The sequence below is a fragment of the Sardina pilchardus genome, chromosome 7, assembly GCF_963854185.1.
Source record: "Sardina pilchardus chromosome 7, fSarPil1.1, whole genome shotgun sequence".
NCBI lineage: Eukaryota > Metazoa > Chordata > Actinopteri > Clupeiformes > Clupeidae > Sardina > Sardina pilchardus.
In genome coordinates, this window is record NC_085000.1 from 34,904,968 (window position 1) to 34,927,824 (window position 22,857).

General features: G+C 46.2%; 2 protein-coding genes across 2 annotated transcripts; both read right to left on the reverse strand.

The window, feature by feature from the left end:
- Positions 1–640: 640 nt before the first annotated feature.
- LOC134088061 (acidic mammalian chitinase-like) lies at positions 641–5,295 on the reverse strand. Its single transcript, XM_062541968.1, has 11 exons — positions 5,179–5,295; positions 5,044–5,070; positions 4,278–4,482; positions 4,068–4,124; positions 3,584–3,749; positions 3,170–3,294; positions 2,622–2,745; positions 2,005–2,187; positions 1,588–1,704; positions 1,358–1,487; positions 641–1,146 (listed from the first exon to the last, which is right to left on the reverse strand). Exons 1-11 carry the CDS (start codon positions 5,201–5,203, stop codon positions 851–853), a joined length of 1,455 nt encoding a protein of 484 aa, XP_062397952.1. The 5' UTR covers positions 5,204–5,295; the 3' UTR covers positions 641–850.
- Positions 5,296–11,676: 6,381 nt separating this feature from the next.
- On the reverse strand, positions 11,677–18,455 carry LOC134088146 (acidic mammalian chitinase-like). Its single transcript, XM_062542076.1, has 11 exons — positions 18,434–18,455; positions 18,269–18,316; positions 17,500–17,704; positions 16,857–16,913; positions 16,526–16,691; positions 16,142–16,266; positions 15,631–15,754; positions 14,423–14,605; positions 13,895–14,011; positions 12,206–12,338; positions 11,677–11,969 (listed from the first exon to the last, which is right to left on the reverse strand). Exons 1-11 carry the CDS (start codon positions 18,453–18,455, stop codon positions 11,677–11,679), a joined length of 1,473 nt encoding a protein of 490 aa, XP_062398060.1.
- Between the last annotated feature and the right edge of the window lie 4,402 nt (positions 18,456–22,857).

Genomic DNA, 22,857 nt, shown 5'->3' on the forward strand with positions numbered 1-22,857 from the left:
AACTTTTTCATAGTCATAAAATCGCTTAGAAATCGTTGTTTTGCTTGACTGACCAGTTTTATCGAAAACAGTAATATTTCCTCCCGCCCCCAGTGTCCCGATCCGCTATTGCAACGTTGCAGTTTGTTCAGGAGGCGATCGCTCCTTGTTTACATCTGGAAGGCTGAGACGCGTAAGGAACAAGAGGAACCACGCTTGCAATTTATATATTTATATATAGCCTATATATGTATAAATATACACGCTAAAGCTGTCAGGGAAGCTCTGCAGAGAAATGTGCAAGCATAAAATGAAGCAAAAACCGAAACCGACACCGGAGATGAAATCGCCAATCCTGCATAGTTTCTCTTTAAGGCACAACCGGCAATTGCAGCTTGTGTGGCCGATGTATGTGCCATGTTTTGTTCGTGTAACAGTTACGCATTTGGAAATTTGGCACTGCACACACTCGTGCCATTAGGATGACACCCACCAAGTTCGAGAGCAGTCGGATGGTTCGAGAGTTAAGCGTGGAACAGACACACAGACACACAGACAGACGTTCCTTGCATTTACAGATAGATAAATAGATAGATACCCCAAAACAGGATTCTTAGTCATACATTTATTCCATTATTAAAATGAAACTATTTGACAAAGTATTAAGTATTCTTTTTTTCTATTTTTATTATTTCTTTTTATCCAACAGCAAGTTAAATTGAATCGAAAGGAAATCTAAACGATTGCAAAGAGAGATAGTCAAGACTATAGAAGACCGTTCTCGTTAGCTGGTTTTAAGATAGACAAGTGAACTAAAGCACGAGGACTCCTCAGAGGTATGGGGTCAGTGGCTGTGTGGAAGGCGGTCACTTCACGGCCAGCTGCAGCACTTGCAGGACTGTTTGAAGACCAAAGTTGCAGGGCAGTTCTGAAGAAAGGTCCTGCCGCTTGCGCACTGGTAGAAGGTTCCTCTGTCCTCTGGGTTGGCGTAAATCCCCTCGGCTTTCCCCACGCAGAACTCTTGACCCGGCTTCTTTGTGGTGGTTGTGCTGATGGGTTTGGCTGTGGTCCTCTTCCCTGGAGCAGGGGGGGTCGTCTGCGGTCCTGGAGCGGGGGGGGTCGTCTGCGGTCCTGGAGCGGGGGTGTTCGGTGGGACGGAGGGCGATGCTGAGAAAGAGCAAAGTGATGGTCAGTCTTGCACAGGTGAGTACTTTCTGTTTTCTGTTTCACAGCAGGTGAGTGTGCTCTGTTTAGTGTTGCATTATGCACTGCAGTAAACATGTTTGTGTCCCACTGGTTCACTGATGTCAGGAGAGCGGAGCATGAGAACACAGAGGAACGGATGATAATCTAATCTAAATCTTTTGTATAGACTTACTGCTAAGGAGGCTTTTCAGGTGGCTGATCAGTGGGTAGTTGCCTTGTCCACAGAACTGCCCTTTGAAGTCGTCCAGGTCCAGAGCCCAGACCATAGCGCCCCCAAACGCATTCTGCTGGAGGTAGCGGGCCTGCAGAGATCCGACCCAGTTAGTGAAGCGCTCTGTGCATTGGGCTTATTTAGACTCAGTACACAAGCCATGTTACACAGCACAACAGAACTCTTGGTACCTTGGTCTCAAAGCTCTCGTGGTTGTCAAAGCCCACCCACTCGTTCTCTTTTACAGCGTAGGGAACTTTCTGATCCGCAATCCACTGCACATTGGTACCCTTGAGGAAAGTGCAAATCTGAAAGAGAAATGTGCTCATTTATTTATTTATTTAGTCATCACTTACGGTATATGTACAAATGATATGGCATGGCAAGTTGAATCTAAGCTTCTCTTTATGGTACACACACACACACACACACACACACACACACACACACACACACACACACACACACACACACACACACCTCGTAGTAGGACCAGAAGCCTGCTTCCCGCGTGTAGGTTCCCCCACCACACACACACACACACCTCGTAGTAGGACCAGAAGCCTGCTTCCCGTGTGTAGGTTCCCCCACCACACACACACACACACCTCGTAGTAGGACCAGAAGCCTGCTTCCCGCGTGTAGGTTCCGGAGGAAGCGGCTCCGCTGGCCGGCGCTCCGACCCCCGTGTCGGAGGATGAGAGGCGGAAGGTTCTGCCGTAAGTGGGGAAGCCCATCCTCAGCTTCTCCGCAGGGACGCCCTGATCTCTCCAGTACTTCATGGCGAAGTCCTAGACAACACAACACAGGGTAGAAAGTTAAAATGTCTAATTTCTCAAGCCTTAATTGTTTGCGTAGACGGTACAGAATGCTAACTTGATGCTAATTCTAGCAGTGTGTGTGCACGCCATGTCCACATGCACAGGCAACACACACACACTCCGCTGTGGAGTCCATTCTACAACTACATACACTACTCACAAAAAAGCTACAGTGGCATTATATCATGACAATAGGGCATTTAAATAGAAGCATTCACTGGTGATTTCATCTCAAACAATTCATTGAAATAAAGGCCAACAACTTTCACCTGAAAGCCAAATATCCCTGACTTTTTGTGAGTAGGCTAGCCTCTAGTCTTTCCTTGTCATATAATTTTATTATAATCGTGTCCAATTTGTGTTTACCGTATTGAAGTTGATGATTATGTCATATTTGTGTTTACCGTGTTGAAGTTGATGAGTTTGCCCGTGTCCTTCGATCCCCTGAAGAGTGGACTGTTGTGACCGGTGAAACTCTCCCAAGTTCCATGGAAGTCATACGTCATCACACTGATGAAGTCCAGATACCTGCGACCCACACAACCAGTCATTTTGCATTCATAACACATCTATACATTGCTATAACTAAAACCAATAGATTTCACACATCTTCCAAAATCGGAATGACTTTTACGCTGCGAAAAGCGATATCTTACCAAGTGTTATAATCAAGGTAAAAAAAAAAAATCTAGGTTGTATTGTTTTTAGTACGAAGATACTTACTTTGAGCTTTCTTGTAAGATTATTTGACTTAAAATAAGTAAAAATCCTTTTAAATTAAAACGTAAAAAACAATCAAATGTATCTGCCAATTATGCCTTAATTAAAGATAAGATTTATAATAAATTGTCTTAAATATTAAATCTCATCTTAAATGAAGGCAACATTTTCTTGTTCCATTGGCAGATAAATTAGCTTGCTTGTTGCAGTGCAAGAGACGGGAAATACGTACTTGGCGATCTCTGCGATTTCGTAGCCGGCGTCGATCGTGTCCTTCCCAGCGGCCACTGCTGCGGTCAGCATCAGTCGTGGACGTCCAGTGCTTCTTCCCTCCGCCTCATAGGCCGCCAAGAGCTCCTAGCGACACACACACACACACACACACACACACACACAGTGAGAAGACCAGAAGAGCTCCTTTAACTAGGGATTATTATTTGCCTTTGAAACTCTGAGGTTGCAAGTCATAAACCCAACGTCCCTACTTTACCCAGCTGGGTAAACCCAGCGTCCCTACTTTACCCAGTAAACCCAATGTTCCTACTTTACCCAGCTGGGTAAACCCAACCCAACGTCCCTAACCCACCGTCCCTACTTTACCCAGCTGGGTAAACCCAACCCAGCGTCCCTAACCCAGCGTCCCTACTTTGCACAGCTGGGTGAATCTCTGCTTGTCCTCAGGTGGGCTGCCTCGGGACCCCGGGTACTCCCAGTCCAGATCCAGCCCGTCGAAGCCGTACTTCCGCAGGAAGGTGATGGAGGACTGGATGAACTTCTGCATGTTGGCCGGTGTTGACACCATGCGGGAGAACCTGGGGAGAGATAGTCAGCGTGTAGGTCACATCTGCATCTACACATGCTGTCTAACACCAGAGCAAATAGGCTACATCTGCATCTACACAATGCTGTCTAACACCAAAGCAAATAGGCTACATCTGCATCTACACAATGCTGTCTAACACCAAAGCAAATGACATGTCAATTGTATTCCAAAGGCCACTGTGCTCAGGCCATTGTCCTTATTTTGAGGAAGCTTACTGATCACAAGGGCTATTGTATGGTACATTATTTTGAGGAAGCATATTGATTGCATTTCATTTGTGTGATCTACAAAAATCACAAAAACTCACTTTGCTGTGCCGAAGTTCCATCCACCAACAGCTAGGAGTGTTTTCAAATTGGGATTCCTGTTTTTAGACAATAACAAAAAAGTTATATCATTGTGGTTTCTGGGAATTTTTTAAAAATGTTTGATTTTTTTTTTAAATTTCACAGTAGGGTAGTATTCAAAAGTACATCAGATTACAACATGGTATCATTAGGGGCAGCGTTGTCTGCACCTTGTTTTAAGTGCGTTGAATGAGCTGTAGAGGGTCTCGTCGTTCCACTCATAGGTGACCAGCTCGTTGGCATCGTTGATGACGGAGAAGGCGTAGATCAGATGGGTGCACAGGTTTGGGTCCACGTCTGCTGGGAGATACTTCCCCGGCGCTGGCCGGTACTGGGACCAGTTGGTGAAGTAGCACACCAGGTCAGTTGCACACCCTAATGGTCAAGAGTTACACAGTCACACCAGGTCAGTTGGACACCCTAATGGTCAAGAATTACACCATCACACCAGGTCAGTTGCACACCCTAATGGTCAAGAGTTTGACATACTGTAATTTCACTGTCATGTTAAAAACATTGCTGAAAACATTAACACAAATAATGACAGAAGACAGACAGATTGCAGAAGAGTAGTGAATAACGACAGAAGACAGATTACAGAAGAGTAGTGAATAACGACAGAAGACAGATTACAGAAGAGTAGTGAATAACGACAGAAGACAGATTACAGAAGAGTAGTGAATAACGACAGAAGACAGATTACAGAAGAGTAGAGAATAATGACAGAAGACAGAGACAGATTACAGAAGAGTAGTGAATAACGACAGAAGACAGACAGATTACAGAAGAGTAGTGAATAACGACAGAAGACAGACAGATTTCAGAAGAGTAGTGAATAACGACAGAAGACAGACAGATTTCAGAAGAGTAGAGAATAATGACAGAAGACAGAGACGGATTGCAGAAGAGTAGAGAATCTGTCGAGGGCAAACTTACCCAATTGACAGAGCAGGAGGCCCAGCCCTGGAGAGAACAAACATTATTGATTATCATTATTGATGACTATTGTGGAGCACTGTAGTTCAGGAAAAAGCATTTGTTTATCAGATCAGAGTTTATAAAGGTATTTACCGGTCCAGATAGTGAGCTTGTCCATTCTGTCGTCTCCTCCTCAGCAGACTGGATTCAGTTCCCCTGAGTCCTGCCTAAAAATGCTCACTGCTTTGACAAAGGGAAATGGGATCCAGCCAATGACTGAGCAGGTGCTGTGCTATGACAATGATTAACCCCCTCCACACACACACAAACCCATCTGACTGGATCCTAAAATAGAGATTTCTTCACCATTGTGTTGTAACACTTACTGTACACACTTTAATATGATAATATTACACACCCCATCTGATGGAATCCTAAAATAGTGATTTCTTCACCCCGGTGTTGTAACGCTGCACTCACACTGAACTTGCCTAATACACACGCCTCACAGGCCAATACAGTCAGCCCTTCACAAGAGGCTGGAGTCTGCCACACACAACTAATAATAGGTGCATCCTATGCAAAGACCAGGAGGTCACGTGCGATCAAAGGAGACAAAAGAACACAATCTACAGATAACCCAAAATAAATATCAGGCAAAAGAACACAATCTACAGATAACCCAAAAGAAATAAGAGGCAAAAGAGTAGACTGCTGGACTAAGGCAATCGTTATTGCTCAAGATGGTTGGAGCCAAACTTACTCACGCTCATAATTGCCTTTAAACAGAGATAACAATTAGTCTTAATTCTGTGTTTAGTTAGACGTAGGTAACCGATAGACAACAAAATGCAGGAGCAGGACTGGTTGGCCTTAAAGGAGTTGTGCACGTGTTAATGTAAGAGGAAGAGGAGCAGGGCTGGTTGGCCTTAAAGGGGTTGTACGCATGTCCCGTAAGAGGAAGAGGAGCAAGGCTGGTTGGCCTTAAAGGGGTTGTACGCATGTCCCGTAAGAGGAAGAGGAGCAGGGCTGGTTGGCCTTAAAGGGGTTGTAGGCATGTCCCGTAAGAGGAAGAGGAGCAAGGCTGGTTGGCCTTAAAGGGGTTGTACGCATGTCCCGTAAGAGGAAGAGGAGCAGGGCTGGTTGGCCTTAAAGGGGTTGTAGGCATGTCCCGTAAGAGGAAGAGGAGCAAGGCTGGTTGGCCTTAAAGGGGTTGTACGCATGTCCCGTAAGAGGAAGAGGAGCAAGGCTGGTTGGCCTTAAAGGGGTTGTAGGCATGTCCCGTAAGAGGAAGAGGAGCAAGGCTGGTTGGCCTTAAAGGGGTTGTGCACGTGTTAATGTAAGAGGAAGAGGAGCAAGGCTGGTTGGCCTTAAAGGGGTTGTACGCATGTCCCGTAAGAGGAAGAGCAGGGCTGGTGTGGCTGGTCAGCTTAACCACAGACTCACTTTAGGAAGCAACTAAAGAACAATGAGCTGACTGATGGGCCTGTCAGGATGACAGAGTACAATTTCAAATGACAATAGGTCTTTATAAAATGCACTGCAGCTGTGGGTGGACAGTTTTGACACAAAGAATGTACAATATTTGTTTTATTTTGACAGTGCAGAGGCAGGGCAAAATTAGTGAGATCACCAGAATCCTACAGGTTCTTAACAGTACTGAAATCAGTCCAGGGTCTTACCAGAACATGTTACCATGTTCTCCATCAGAGCTTCCAGAGACCCAGCACACATCCTTCTATGTTCTACACGTGAACATGAAGACCCAGCACATATCCTACTATGTTCTACACGTGAACATGAAGACCCAGCACACATCCTACTAACATGTTCTACACGTGAACATGAAGACCCAGCACACATCCTACTAACGTGTTCTACACGTGAACATGAAGACCCAGCACACATCCTACTAACGTGTTCTACACGTGAACATGAAGACCCAGCACACATCCTACTAACGTGTTCTAGACGTGAACATGAAGACCCAGCACACATCCTACTAACGTGTTCTAGACGTGAACATGAAGACCCAGCACACATCCTACTATGTTCTACATGTGAACATGAAGACCCAGCACACATCCTACTAACGTGTTCTACACGTGAACATGAAGACCCAGCAAGCAGGGCTGCCTGGTATGTGCCTGTTGTTGTTGGACAGCTGGTCTCTCCTTGCTTCCATGATCAGATAACCCAACCAAGGACCACTGACTACTTCCTGATCATGTGCGGTTTCCTCTTGGGTAGCCTCGCTTCACTACCCATCAGACTTCTCAGAATCTGCCACCCTACAGAGTCAACAAGCACACTACACTACCTCTGATATCTGCCAGCCTACAGAGTCAACAAGCACACTACACTACCTCTGATATCTGCCAGCCTAGTCAACAAGCACACTACACTACCACTGATATCTCTCACCCTACAGAGTCAACAAGCACACTACACTACCACTGATATCTGCCAACCTAGTCAACAAGCACACTACACTACCGCTGATATCTGCACCCTACAGAGTCAACAAGCGCACTACACTACCACTGATATCTGCCAGCCTACAGAGTCACCAAGCACAATACACTACCGCTGATATCTGCCAGCCTAGTCAACAAGCGCACTACACTACCGCTGATATCTGCCAGCCTACAGAGTCAACAAGCACACTACACTACCGCTGATATCTGCCAGCCTACAGAGTCAACAAGCACACTACACTACCTCTGATATCTGCCAGCCTACAGAGTCAACAAGCACACTACACTACCTCTGATATCTGCCAGCCTACAGAGTCAACAAGCACACTACACTACCTCTGATATCTGCCAGCCTACAGAGTCAACAAGCACACTACACTACCTCTGATATCTGCCAGCCTAGTCAACAAGCACACTACACTACCTCTGATATCTGCCAGCCTAGTCAACAAGCACACTACACTACCTCTGATATCTCTCACCCTACAGATTCAACAAACACACTACACTACCTCTGATATCTCTCACCCTACAGATTCAACAAGCACACTACACTACTTCTGATATCTGCCAGCCTACAGATTCAACAAACACACTACACTACCGCTGATATCTCTCACCCTACAGAGTCAACAAACACACTACAAACTTGCATGCATCCACATTGACTCTGCTGCTGCTACGGTGTCAGATTTCCCCCCCCCCATTGATTTATGCAATCAATAGACAGGACAGATGGACTGTTGGACTTTCAGGAGATCAGTAAAAATGAATGAATCACTATAGTAACTGTTTTCAAAGACACATTTAATACACAATTCAACCATGGAAGTAAATGATCGATAAGGCCCTGCACGATGGACACTATGGGGAACTGGTGTTGTTGCATGTCTCTGATGTTATGACTGTTGAGAAAAGCTGTGGGTTTGTGAAATATTTCATCACAAATCTGGACGTGTGTGTCTTTGGTGGGGGGGAGGGTGCTAGAATGTCCTTGTCACCTAGCAGCTAAGACTGTAAACAAGGAAGTTACTGGCACAGCCTCAAGTTTAGCAATCTAGTAAGTGATTGGTTGTTTTAAATAAACTTGCATGCATCCACGTCGACTCTGCTGCTACGGTGTCAGATGTTTTTCCCATTGATTTATGCAATCAATAGACAGATGGACTATTGGACTTTCAGGAGATCAGTAAAAATGAATGAATCACTATAGTAACTGTTTTCAAAGACACATTTAATACACAAATCAACCATGAAAGTACATAATCGATAAAGCCCTGCACGATGGACACAATGGGGAACTGGTGTTGTTGCATGTCTCTGATGTTATGACTGTTGAGATGTTGTTGTTAAGCTGTGGGTTTGTGAAATATTTCATCACAAATGGACGTGTGAAATGGCCTTGTCACCTAGCAGCTAAGACTGTAAACAAGGAAGTTACTGGCACAGCCTCAAGTTTAGCAATCAGTGACTCAGATGAAGAGTTGGGTTAAGAGGGGCAGGATGAGCAGCAGCTGTATGCAGTGTTCTAACTAGAATGTATTTCCGAGGAACGACAAAGTGTGCTTGCTCATTACAGTTCATCAACAGGAGTAGGTAGTGAAATATGGGGCTGAACTCGACTTGATCCAAGGATTCTAACGGTACGGCATTTTCAAATCGGGTCAGTTGCGTGCGTCAACATGCATCCAAAATGGCAAAACATATTTGTGCTAGTTGTAGCGACCCATAGGTCAAAGGGCACCATATTAGGGGCAGGATTTTCTGGGGAAAAGATCAGGCAGTCTGCCAAGACCTGCCCCAATAGGTGCCACTGGACCATTAAACCACACAATGATCCAAAACATACAGCCAAACAAAGCAAGAAATGATTAACAGAGAACAACGTCAACATTTTAGAGTGGCCCAGCCAAACCTCAATATGTCAAAAGTGAGCACAAAGAATCACTCCTGCCTGGGGTAGGGCCGATGGGCTGTAGAAATGTCATCATTGGCTTTAGTCACGACCCCAGCCTTAGATTACGCCAAACCCGCTCAATCAACTGCCCTTATGACCCTTTGATCATTTGATGATGCAACTGCCCTTGTGACCTCATGACCCTTAGATCATTTGATGATGAGTGCTTTCTTCTTGACACAATCCAGAGAGGGCGACGCCTTAAATGCAGAGAGAACACCCAGCGCTGGAGCTCAGTCGGCTGCCGCCTGAAGTGGTACATCATACTGGCCTCCGGTCCCGTAGTTCTGAAACTGTTGTTAGGTAATAAATGTCTTACCTTGATAAACTGTTCGCTAATGCATGTCTTACCATGTTTGCCATCTTTAAACCTGCTTCTGTCTGCTTGCATTGAATTTCTCACCACAGGGCGATGTCATGGGAAGAAACCATTGTGATGCCACACCCTCACAAGCCAGAGACCCACTTAAGGCCACGTTCACACATACACGGGTATCTTGACTTAAGGCCACGTTCACCCATACACGGGTATCTTGACTTAAGGCCACGTTCACCCATACACGGGTATCTTGACTTAAGGCCACGTTCACACATACACGAGTATCTTGACTTAAGGCCACGTTCACACATACACAAGTATCTTGACTTAAGGCCAGGTTCACACATACAGTACACGGGTATCTTGACTTAAGGCCAGGTTCACACATACAGTACACGGGTATCTTGACTTAAGGCCACGTTCACACATACACGAGTATCTTGACTTAAGGCCAGGTTCACACATACAGTACACGGGTATCTTGACTTAAGGCCACGTTCACCCATACACGGGTATCTTGACTTAAGGCCAGGTTCACACAACAGAAGTGGTCCCTTCTGAACAACAGAAGGGACCACTTCTGCATAATTTCACGTGCTAAAATGTAGCTGACAGTATTTTTGACTAAGCTATTTCTTAATCGTGAAAATATGCTTTGTCGTTGTGAACTTATTGCAGTATCATCAAAACTACAGTATTCCATCTGTGTGCATGGCTAAAATTGTGAAGGGCAGAATAGTTAAGGCTATAGCAGAAATATTTTCATCCATAGATAAAAAGTAAGTGTAACCTCTGAATTTCTTTTCAAATAGCACCAGATTGATGCATTTCAACACTTAAATATTAAACATGTTTTTGCCCCTATACTGTAGCTTGACTACAACTCTCGGGACAGAACTTGTGGAGAAACGGACTGACCCTAGCACCACTGGAGAACATTCCAGGGAAACACTGAACAGTTAGTTTTCAATAAGACCAAAATATATGAAAAACCAAGTAGTCTTGGAAACAAAATCATCTTTAATGACAAACTACAAGATACAAAAGAACAAGAATACATACATACACCAAAGAAAAGAGATTACAAAAGGGGCTACATGTAACTATGAAACAGGACGCAAGTGAAAACGACGAACCAATAATCAGGGGGCAGAGCTACAGTCGTGAGGAGTGGACTCAGTGAAGACACGGATATAAGGAACCAGAAGCACAGGAAGGGTAAACACACACACACACACACACACACATACAGTATATACATACATATATATATTAGATGTCGCCTTCTCAACATGTGCCTGACGCCGCCATCTTGCATCTGACAGAAGTGGGCTACGTCTATGAGACGCACAGCAAACAATCTATGGTTCACAGAACGTTGCGTGAACGTTTGTTTAGTTGACGAAACATTTGGCTTATAACTTAAACATAACCGTTACGTTAGAATTAGAGTTAGAAGTTTGACTACATTATTTAGCCTTCTTGATGATAGTGTTCTCTGGGGCCTCCTGTCAGTGTGGCCCTTAGAACTGTCCAACCCTAGTTGGGTTAGGCGTAGGGTTAGGGCTAGAATTGTCCTACCCTACTTGGGTTAGGCGTAGGGTTAACTAGGTCTTCAAGTTATGGTTAAGACTTTGGTTGAGGTGGGGAGTAGTAATCACTGTGGGTAGATGAATAAGTGTTACCATAAAATCTTGCATTATGTATTTCATAAGACCAATACACAATGCATTCTTATTTCAACTGAGAGAAATGGACTCATAGAGCACAATGTTAATGGTATGGACTCATAGAGAACAATGTTAATGGTATGGACTCATAGAGGACAATGTTAATGGTATGGACTCATAGAGAACAATGTTAATGGTATGGGCAGAGGATGATGGCAGATTCACGCCTTATGACCAGTCACAACATTTGCACCTGTCCTGGTAAACAAGACCAGCCGGACATCGCAGGACAAATGTATGACCCATGGAGCACTGGTAGAACTGATTGGGGTTTCCACTGAGGGGGTACAGGCCGTCAGCCTTCCCCGAGCAGAAGCCACTTCCTGGGGCATGGGTGGTGGTGGTGGGGGTGGGGGTGGTGGTGGTGGTGGTGGGGGTGGTGGTGGTTGTTGTAGCATCAGGCCTGGCTGTGGTTGTTGTAGGCTCCTCAGGGAAAGTGGTTGGAGGGAGAGGAGGCAAGCCTGAAGAAACAAAAACATTTCGTATTTGTGTTTGTCTCGGAGAGTGTCACTGCAACTTGATATTCGGTATATCAGGCCTTTTCCTTCAGCCGTCTCAAATGTGACAGGACTACATGTATGATCAGCAAAATGGATCATTAAGGACATTTATGATTAAACAACAACATGGGTCTTTAATAAAGAGCAAATGGATCTTTCATGAGGACGTTTGTTGGTATTGCAGCTTGTTGGCCGACCTGAGAGGAGCTGAGAGTGCAGGTGGTTGAGGAGGGGGTAGTCGCCCTGACCGCAGAACTGCCCCGCAAAGTCGTCCAGATCCAGCGCCCAGGCGAACGCGCCTCCGTAGCCGTTGGCCTTCAGGTACTGAGCCTACACACACACACACACACACACACACACACACACACACACACACGCATTACATCAAGAGCAGGTACTGAGCCTACACACACACACACACACACACACACACGCAATAACATCAAGAGCAGGTACTGAGCCTACACACGCAATAACATCAACAGCAGGTACTGAGCCTACAGTACACACACACACACACACAATAACATCAAGAGCAGGTACTGAGCCTACACACACACACACACACACGCAATAACATCAAGAGCAGGTACTGAGCCTACACACACACACACACACACACACACACGCAATAACATCAAGAGCAGGTACTGAGCCTACACACACACACACACACACACACACGCAATAACATCAAGAGCAGGTACTGAGCCTACACACGCACACACACACACGCAATCACATCAAGAGCAGGTACTGAGCCTACACACACAATAACATCAAGAGCAGGTACTGAGCCTACACACGCACACACACACACGCAATCACATCAAGAGCAGGTACTGAGCCTACACACACACACACACACACACACACGCAATAACATCAAGAGCAGGTACTGAGCCTACACACACACACACACACACACACACACGCAATAACATCAAGAGCAGGTACTGAGCCTACACACGCAATAACATCAAGAGCAGGTACTGAGCCTACACACGCAATCACATCAAGAGCAGGTACTGAGCCTACACACACACACACACACACACACACGCAATAACATCAAGAGCAGGTACTGAGCCTACACACACAATAACATCAAAAGCAGGTACTGAGCCTACACACACACACACACACACACACACGCAATAACATCAAGAGCAGGTACTGAGCCTACACACACACACACGCAAGAACATCAAGAGCAGGTACTGAGCCTACACACACACACACACACACACACACGCAATAACATCAAGAGCAGGTACTGAGCCTACACACACACACACACACACACACACACACACACACGCAATAACATCAAGAGCAGGTACTGAGCCTACACACACACACACACACACGCAATAACATCAAGAGCAGGTACTGAGCCTACACACACACACACACACACGCAATAACATCAAGAGCAGGTACTGAGCCTACACACACACACACACACACACACACACACACACACACACACACACACACACACACACACACACACACACACACACACACACGCAATAACATCAAGAGCAGGTACTGAGCCTACACACACACACGCAATAACATCAAGAGCAGGTACTGAGCCTACACACACACACACACACACACACACACACACACACACACACACACACACGCAATAACATCAAGAGCAGGTACTGAGCCTACACACACACACACACACACACACACACACACACACACACACACACACACACAATCACATCAAGAGCAGAAAGCACAGCAGGCTCAACGTGTCATCTCGTAATACATAGAGATATTGAAGTGCATCAAAGTGCTACTTTTTCAGCTATGTGAGTGGGCACACACACTGATCACGGTAGAGAAAACCAGCCAATCAGGAGTACCTTTGTTGTGATGCTCTCGTGGTTGTCGAAGCCCACCCACTCGTTCCCTTTGACTGCGTAGGGCACCTTCTGATCCTCAATCCACTGGGTGCTCGTCCCCTTGAGGAAGGTGCAGATCTGACGGAGTGAACAAGCACATCATTAGCCAATAAGACAATAATAATAATTGTACTGTAAGCCAGTAAGCCTGAGGAAAGTTCAGGAGAACGTGTTTCTGTTGCCGTGTGGAGCATTTCTTTTACTTTGGGCAAAAAACGTGTCTGCTAAATGTAATGAAATGTAAAGACGGTGGCACACCTCGTAGTAGGCCCAGAAGCCGCCCTTACGGGTGTAGGTTCCCCCCCTACACACACACATACACACACACACACACACACACACACACACACACACACACCTCGTAGTAGGTTCCCCACCCCCTCACATACACACACACACACACACACACACCTCGTAGTAGGTTCCCCCACCCCCTCACACACACACACACACACACACACACACACACACACACACACACACACACACCTCGTAGTAGGCCCAGAAGCCTCCCTCGCGGGTGTAGGTTCCTGCGGAGGCCGGGCCGCTGGCGGGCGCTCCAACTCCGTTGCTAGCGGATACGATGCGGAAGGTGCGGCCATACGTGGCGACGCCCAACAGCAGCTTCTCTGCGGGAGCGCCACCGTCCCTCCAGTACCTCATGGCAAAGTCCTGCGGAGAACAGAGCATATGGGATCTATACGTTAGAGCAGAGAGTATATGGGATCTATACATTACAGCAGAGAGTATATGGTGTCTATACGTTACAGGAGAGAGTATATGGTGTCTATACATTACAGCAGAGAGCATATGGTGTCTATACGTTACAGGAGAGAGTATATGGTGTCTATACATTACAGCAGAGAGCATATGGTGTCTATACGTTAGAGCAGAGAGCATATGGTGTCTATACGTTACAGGAGAGAGCATACAGTATGGAGCAGAGAGCATATGGTGTCTATACGTTACAGCAGAGAGCATATGGGATCTATACATTACAGCAGAGAGCATATGGTGTCTATACATTACAGCAGAGAGCATATGGTGTCTATACATTACAGCAGAGAGCATATGGTGTCTATAGGTTACAGCAGAGAGCATATGGCGTCTATACATTACAGCAGAGAGCGTGTGGTGTCTATACGTTAGAGCAGACAGCATATAGGATCTATACGTTAGAGCAGAGAGCATATGGGGCAGAGAGCATATGGTGTCTATATGTTACAGCAGAGAGCATATGGTGTCTATACGTTAGAGCAGAGAACATATGGAGCAGAGAGCATATGGTGTCTATACGTTAGAGCAGAGAGCATATGGTGTCTATACATTAGAGCAGAGAACATATGGAGCAGAGAGCATATGGTGTCTATACGTTAGAGCAGAGAGCATATGGTGTCTATACGTTAGAGCAGAGAGCATATGGTGTCTATACGTTAGAGCAGAGAGCATATGGTGTCTATACGTTACAGCAGAGAGCATATGGTGTCTATACGTTAGAGCAGAGAGCATATGGTGTCTATACGTTACAGCAGAGAGCATATGGTGTCTATACGTTGGTGTCTATACGCTTTTCTAGTTTGGCATACAATCCTTTCCTGTACACTATTCACTTGTGAGTGTACCAGCCTATTAACCCAATAGTCTAATAATAATCTAATAATATAATATTCTAATAATAATAGTGTAATGGAAGGTACCGTGTTGTAGTAGACGTTGTCTCCCATATCGGTGGCGCTGCCGTAGAGTGGGCTGTTGTGGCCGGTGGACGTGTCCCAGGCCCCGTGGAAGTCATACGTCATCACGTTGATGAAGTCCAGGTACCTGAGGGGTGGACGATGCAACAACAGCCTGGGTCATATACCAGTACACCAACACAACATCACAACATAACAGGCTGGGTCATATACCAGTACTACACCAACACAACATCACATCATACCAGGCTGGGTCATATACCAGTACGCCATCGTAACAGCCTGGGTCATATACCAGTACACCAACACAACATCACAACATAACAGGCTGGGTCATATACCAGTACTACACCAACACAACATCACAACATAACAGGCTGGGTCATGTCCCAATACACCAACACAACATCACAACATAACAGGCTGGGTCATGTCCCAGTACACCAACACAACATCACAACTTAACAGCCTGGGTCATGTCCCAATATGCCATTTTTTCCAGCCGGTTTCTTACGTTGAAACTTTGGCGATTTCATAGCCGTTGTCGATGTGTCCCTTGCCTGCCGCCACGGCCGCGGTGAGCAGCAGTCTGGGCCGCTTGGTGGCCACGGCCTCCTGCTCAAACGCCTCCAGCAGCTCCTGAAACCCAACGTGTGTGTGTATTACAAATCAGGAAACAAACAAAGCAGCACAATCTTTCAAACCCCGTACGAGATGTGCGGTAACAAACCCCATACGAGATGTGCGGTAACAAACCCCATACGAGATGTGCGGTAACAAACCCCGTACAAGATGTACGGTAACAAACCCCGTACAAGATGTACGGTAACAAACCCCGTACGAGATGTGCGGTAACTTCTTCATCACGGGTGCGTGGGGTGTGGCTGGCTCAGCTCACCTGGCAGAGGGTTGTGAATCTCTGTTTGTCCTGCGGGGGGCTCCCTCGAGCGCCGGGGTACTCCCAGTCCAGGTCCAAACCATCAAACCCATGCGTGCGCAAGAAGCTGATGGACGACTGGATGAACTTCTGTCGGTTAACTGCAGTGGACACCGTGATGGAAAACCTGTGGGATTGGGTTTACAAGCACAGGCTGAGGATTCGGGATCATGTATAAGTACAAACCTATTTTATACCGTTCATGATACAAACCTATTTTATATATTCTATAGTACAAACCATAGACTGTATATATATACAGTCTATGGTACAAACACATCAACACACTCACTGGGTTGTGCCAAAGTTCCAACCTCCAACAGCAAGCAGAGTCTTCAAAGCCGGATTCCTGTCAAGACCAATTGGAGCGGTTACAGAGACCAGGCATCATGTCTTGGCTATAAGACCACACATCCTATCTCAACTCTGAGGCCCATTTCACACCAAAGATCCGCAACAAGACAAAACCATTGCAGAAGGAGTTGCAGCGGTGGGAATTTAATATTGCATGTCGTTGCAAGCCATCGCAAAGCATTCAGCAGATTTAGTCACAGTTGCTAGGTTTTAGAATATTGCAGCTCATCTCGTTGTGCTGTGAGGTTTGAGCCCCCCTTAAGACTACGCATCACATCTCAACTATAAGAGCTGTCCCAAAGGCAGCAGGTGAAGTTGAAGACAGTACGTGGCTCAATAGGCCCTCTGATGAACACCAGCCATTTCACTACTGACTCCTTACGTACACTAGGATCTCCTTGTACAGTAGGATATTGCCTTTGGGTGCGTACTGTACATGCCTGGCCTTCAGACCGTACAGTACAGTAGGATATTGCCTTTGGGTGCGTACTGTACATACCTGGCCTTCAGACCGTACAGTACAGTAGGATATTGCCTTTGGGTGCGTACTGTACATGCCTTTGGGTGTGTACTGTACATACCTTGCCTTCAGGCCGTTGAATGAGCTGTAGAGGGTCTCGTCGTTCCACTCGTAGGTGGCCAGCTCGTTGTTGTGGTTGATGACGGAGAAGGCGTAGATCAGGTGGGTGCAGAGGTTTGGGTCCACGTTAGCGGGCAGGAACCGCCCCGTTCCAGGCCTGTATTGGGCCCAGTTGGTGAAGTAGCAGACCAGTTTGGTTGACGACACTGTGGAGTACACAGCCAATTATATAACAATATTATAGACAATATAGACAACTAGGCCTGAGTCTCCATTGACCTGACCCTGCTAAAACATCAAGGAAGCGGTGACTTGTCTCTGAGTTTTCACCTGGAGTACACACACAATTCTATAACAATATCATAGACAATACAGACAATTAGGCCTGAGTCTCCAGTGAACATCAAGGAAGCAGTGACTTGTCTCTGAGTTTTCACCTGGAGTACACAAACAATTCTATAACAATATTATAGACAATACAGACAATTAGGCCTGTGCTGTACCTCCAGTTACCTGCCTGTGCGAGAGCATCACAGAAGCAGTTTTCACTAGTGTGTCTGTGACTATAGTGTCTGTGTGCAGTTTTCACTTGTGTTTCTGTGACTATAGTGTCTGTGTGCAGTTTTCACTAGTGTGTCTGTGACTATAGTGTCTGTGTGCAGTTTTCACTAGTGTGTCTGTGACTATAGTGTCTTTGTCCACACCACTGATGTGTATGTATAGTTGGTGTTAAGAGACAGTTAATAGTGTGTCCCTCAAAGCCCACTTACCCACATTAAGGCACGCCAAGAGGGTCAAACCTGACAGGGAGATAAAGGCTCATTATTGTTCCAATAATTCCATAGGACCCATTTCAGATCATGAGAATGTTGTTGTATTTTCAATAGCGAAAAGATCCGTTCAGAACAATGTTTTGATTTAGTATCAGGACTCACCAGCGATCATCAGCCTGGCCATGATGTGTCGGGAGATGCTTGTCCTGGCCAAGCCCACTATTGGCAGGGAATGTCTTCTCCTTCCTCTTCTCTGGAGCTACTGGCGTAGAGGTGGAGGATGTGACATCATTTTATACATTTCTGATGAGGCAGGGGAGGGGCCACCCTCAGGGCCGTGGGGATGTGATGTAACCCAAAGCAGAAGCTTTAGCGCCCATAACCCAGATAGAGCACAGCGTACAGGGGCCGAGCTCTAGCTCAAAGTCAAGAGTGCAGATAAAGCACTGGGGAAGGTGTCCCATGCGTTAGCTCAAGGTGAGGAGTGCAGATGTTTATCTTTACGACGGGATTCAAAGGTCTACATTCAGTAGGACATCCAGCTGGTCACTGTGTTCTGTTCTATATCATAAGATTTTGATTTGATGAACACCTTAGATGTTTCAATAACCTTGAAAATTGCATCTACTAATAATTAAAATTTAGAAAATGTGAAAAAAGAATGCCAATTTATGTACACTTGAAAAATCTAGATGCAGCCCTGTTCCTTTACAACAGTCTTCTTAATTCAGCCCATACGTGTTTTAAGGTCGTTTAAAATCCAAATGTGACCGTTTTGGCCCCTTATTGAAGATGATATATTGAATTATTGATTTATTTTATTAATATTTCTGTGACACCTCTTGTTCTCTATCAAAACATGTCTGTATGTTAAATATGCAAATATCTATCTATGTCTATATTTAATGGGTAATATCAACGCATGTCTGTATGTTAAATATGTAAATATCTATGTCTATATTTAATAGGTAATATCAAAGCATGTCTGTATGTTAAATATGTAAATATCTATCTATGTCTATATTTAATGGGTAATATCAAAGCATGTCTGTATGTTAAATATGTACATATCGATCAATGTCTATTTAATGGTTAAGGATAAGCTGCTCCAGAGTTAGCACTTGAGAATGACTCCACCAGGCCACCGTACGCTGCTGCTGCAGCGACCCTGTGACACAGACAGAACAGACTAATAACCCTGTCTGTTGCGTAAGCACAGATATGATAAACTTTGTGTATATTGACCATATGATAAGATTAAACAGGTACTGTAAGGCCTTTGTATTAGTGTCAAAGGAATTTTTATGATAACAGATGATAAAGAATATATAATGTATATCTGAATATAATTTACTTCATTATTTGAGGGTAATGCATTTGTCTGTGTAGGCGCATATACTGTATTAGGTATATAATTTCTAAGGTTTTCTACAGGAAGTTGCTTTTCATGCAATGCAGTTTTAGTGAAAACACAGCAGTCCACTGTAGTGCAACTTGGTGGGCGGATGTTGCAACACATCATCTGTTGCTCAGCTGCCAGCAGAAGACACATGATGAGAGCAAGTGTTGTTTTGATGTGGGATCTACACACACACACACACACACACACACACACACACACGATGAGAATAAGTGTTGTTTTGATGTGTGGGATCTTCCAACAGCATCTCACATCAATGCAGACAGAACGACTTTCACAGTCATGATCTTGTGTTTCTCTCACACACACACACACACACACACACACACACACACACACACACACACACACACACACACACACACACACACACACACACACACACACACACACACACACACACACACACACACACACACACACACACACACACACACACACACACACACACGTCTGCCTCAACGAGCAAGCCTGATTTTTTAGAACGCCAAAAAATATGATATGTTTCCAATGGAAAGCATATTGAAATAAGAATAGAATAAAAAATAATAGAATAAATCAAAATGAAATTAGTTCATAGGTTACATTCAACCACCATGGGTATCAAAGTAAAAAGAAACTGTTGAGTGCTTGCTTTATTTATTTTCACTGTGAAATACCCCCTGCCCGGGGCAACGGGACAGAGAGAAAGAGAGATGCCCCAGAGAGAAAGAGAGATGCCCCAGAGAGAAAGAGAGATGCCCCCTGCCTGGGGCAACGGGACAGAGAGAAAGAGAGATGCCCCCTGCCCGGGGCAACGGGACAGAGAGAAAGAGAGATGCCCCAGAGAGAAAGAGAGATGCCCCCTGCCTGGGGCAACGGGACAGAGAGAAAGAGAGATGCCCCAGAGAGAAAGAGAGATGCCCCAGAGAGAAAGAGAGATGCCCCCTGCCTGGGGCAACGGGACAGAGAGAAAGAGAGATGCCCCCTGCCCGGGGCAACGGGACAGAGAGAAAGAGAGATGCCCCAGAGAGAAAGAGAGATGCCCCCTGCCTGGGGCAACGGGACAGAGAGAAAGAGAGATGCCCCAGAGAGAAAGAGAGATGCCCCCTGCCCGGGGCAACGGGACAGAGAGAAAGAGAGATGCCCCCTGCCCGGGGCAACGGGACAGAGAGAAAGAGAGATGCCCCAGAGAGAAAGAGAGATGCCCCCTGCCTGGGGCAACGGGACAGAGAGAAAGAGAGATGCCCCAGAGAGAAAGAGAGATGCCCCCTGCCCGGGGCAACGGGACAGAGGCTCAGCCACATCAAGCCATTACACACTACAAAGACTACAACAACTGCTTTTCCATTCAAATCCAACCACGTGTTATTAATCTTATATCAAGATCAAAGAATCTAGTCAGTGCGTTTGTCAGCAGAAAGAGACAGTGCTTTGTCATAAAATCATTTAACTGAACTTAAGAGTTTGACTTACTTTAAGATCTTGTCAAAATGATTTTCCTAGAGAACTCTCGGTGAGTCTCTTCATACTAAATACAGTATCCAATAGGTGAGTTGATCTCATTACAAGATTAACAACACTTGGCATTAGCTGTAGTGCACCGACCCACTGTGAGATGTGGAGCTGGGTGCACTGTGTGCTGTGATGTGAGATGTGGAGCTGGGTGCACTGTGTGCTGTGTGATGTGGAGCTGGGTGCACTGTGTGATGTGAGATGTGGAGCTGGGTGCACTGTGTGATGTGAGATGTGGAGCTGGGTGCACTGTGTGATGTGTGATGTGGAGCTGGGTGCACTGTGTGCTGTGTGATGTGAGATGTGGAGCTGGGTGCACTGTGTGCTGTGTGATGTGAGATGTGGAGCTGGGTGCACTGTGTGCTGTGTGATGTGAGATGTGGAGCTGGGTGCACTGTGTGCTGTGTGCTGTGTGATGTGAGATGTGGAGCTGGGTGCACTGTGTACTGTGTGATGTGGAGCTGGGTGCACTGTGTACTGTGTGATGTGGAGCTGGGTGCACTGTGTGATGTGAGATGTGGAGCTGGGTGCACTGTGTGCTGTGTGCTGTGAGATGTGGAGCTGGGTGCACTGTGTGATGTGTGATGTGGAGCTGGGTGCACTGTGTGCTGTGTGATGTGAGATGTGGAGCTGGGTGCACTGTGTGCTGTGTGATGTGAGATGTGGAGCTGGGTGCACTGTGTGCTGTGTGCTGTGAGATGTGGAGCTGGGTGCACTGTGTGATGTGTGATGTGGAGCTGGGTGCACTGTGTGCTGTGATGTGAGATGTGGAGCTGGGTGCACTGTGTGATGTGAGATGTGGAGCTGGGTGCACTGTGTGCTGTGAGATGTGGAGCTGGGTGCACTGTGTGCTGTGATGTGAGATGTGGAGCTGGGTGCACTGTGTGCTGTGTGCTGTGAGATGTGGAGCTGGGTGCACTGTGTGCTGTGTGCTGTGTGATGTGGAGCTGGGTGCACTGTGTGCTGTGTGCTGTGAGATGTGGAGCTGGGTGCACTGTGTGCTGTGTGATGTGAGATGTGGAGCTGGGTGCACTGTGTGCTGTGTGCTGTGTGATGTGGAGCTGGGTGCACTGTGTGCTGTGTGATGTGGAGCTGGGTGCACTGTGTGCTGTGTGATGTGAGATGTGGAGCTGGGTGCACTGTGTGCTGTGTGATGTGGAGCTGGGTGCACTGTGTGCTGTGTGCTGTGAGATGTGGAGCTGGGTGCACTGTGTGATGTGAGATGTGGAGCTGGGTGCACTGTGTGCTGTGTGATGTGGAGCTGGGTGCACTGTGTGCTGTGTGCTGTGTGATGTGGAGCTGGGTGCACTGTGTGATGTGAGATGTGGAGCTGGGTGCACTGTGTGATGTGTGCTGTGATGTGAGATGTGGAGCTGGTTGCACTGTGTGCTGTGTGCTGTGATGTGTGATGTGGAGCTGGGTGCACTGTGTGATGTGAGATGTGTGATGTGGAGCTGGGTGCACTGTGTGCTGTGTGATGTGAGATGTGGAGCTGGGTGCACTGTGTGCTGTGATGTGAGATGTGGAGCTGGGTGCGACCATAGACATCCTTCCAGACCACATCTGGTAAAGAACCGCAAGGTTTCTAAATACGCAACACCAGTCTGTCATATGACCTTGTAATGAAGCCACCCATGATGCAGGTTCATGTCCATCTTCATGTGCATTATTG

What these genes read in the sequence shown, in the direction of transcription:
- LOC134088061 (XM_062541968.1), bottom strand. Translation starts at nt 5,203, where the DNA reads ATGGACAAGCTCACTATCTGGACCG. An exon ending in CAAGCTCACTATCTGGACCG is followed by an intron (nt 5,071 to 5,178) that starts GTAAATACCTTT and finishes TGTTCTCTCCAG; the next exon opens with GGCTGGGCCTCCTGCTCTGT. An exon ending in GCTTCTGGTCCTACTACGAG is followed by an intron (nt 1,705 to 2,004) that starts GTGTGTGTGTGT and finishes TTTCTCTTTCAG; the next exon opens with ATTTGCACTTTCCTCAAGGG.
- LOC134088146 (XM_062542076.1), bottom strand. Translation starts at nt 18,455, where the DNA reads ATGGCCAGGCTGATGATCGCTG. An exon ending in CTTGGCGTGCCTTAATGTGG is followed by an intron (nt 17,705 to 18,268) that starts GTAAGTGGGCTT and finishes TGTACTCCACAG; the next exon opens with TGTCGTCAACCAAACTGGTC. An exon ending in GAAATCGCCAAAGTTTCAAC is followed by an intron (nt 15,755 to 16,141) that starts GTAAGAAACCGG and finishes TCCACCCCTCAG; the next exon opens with GTACCTGGACTTCATCAACG.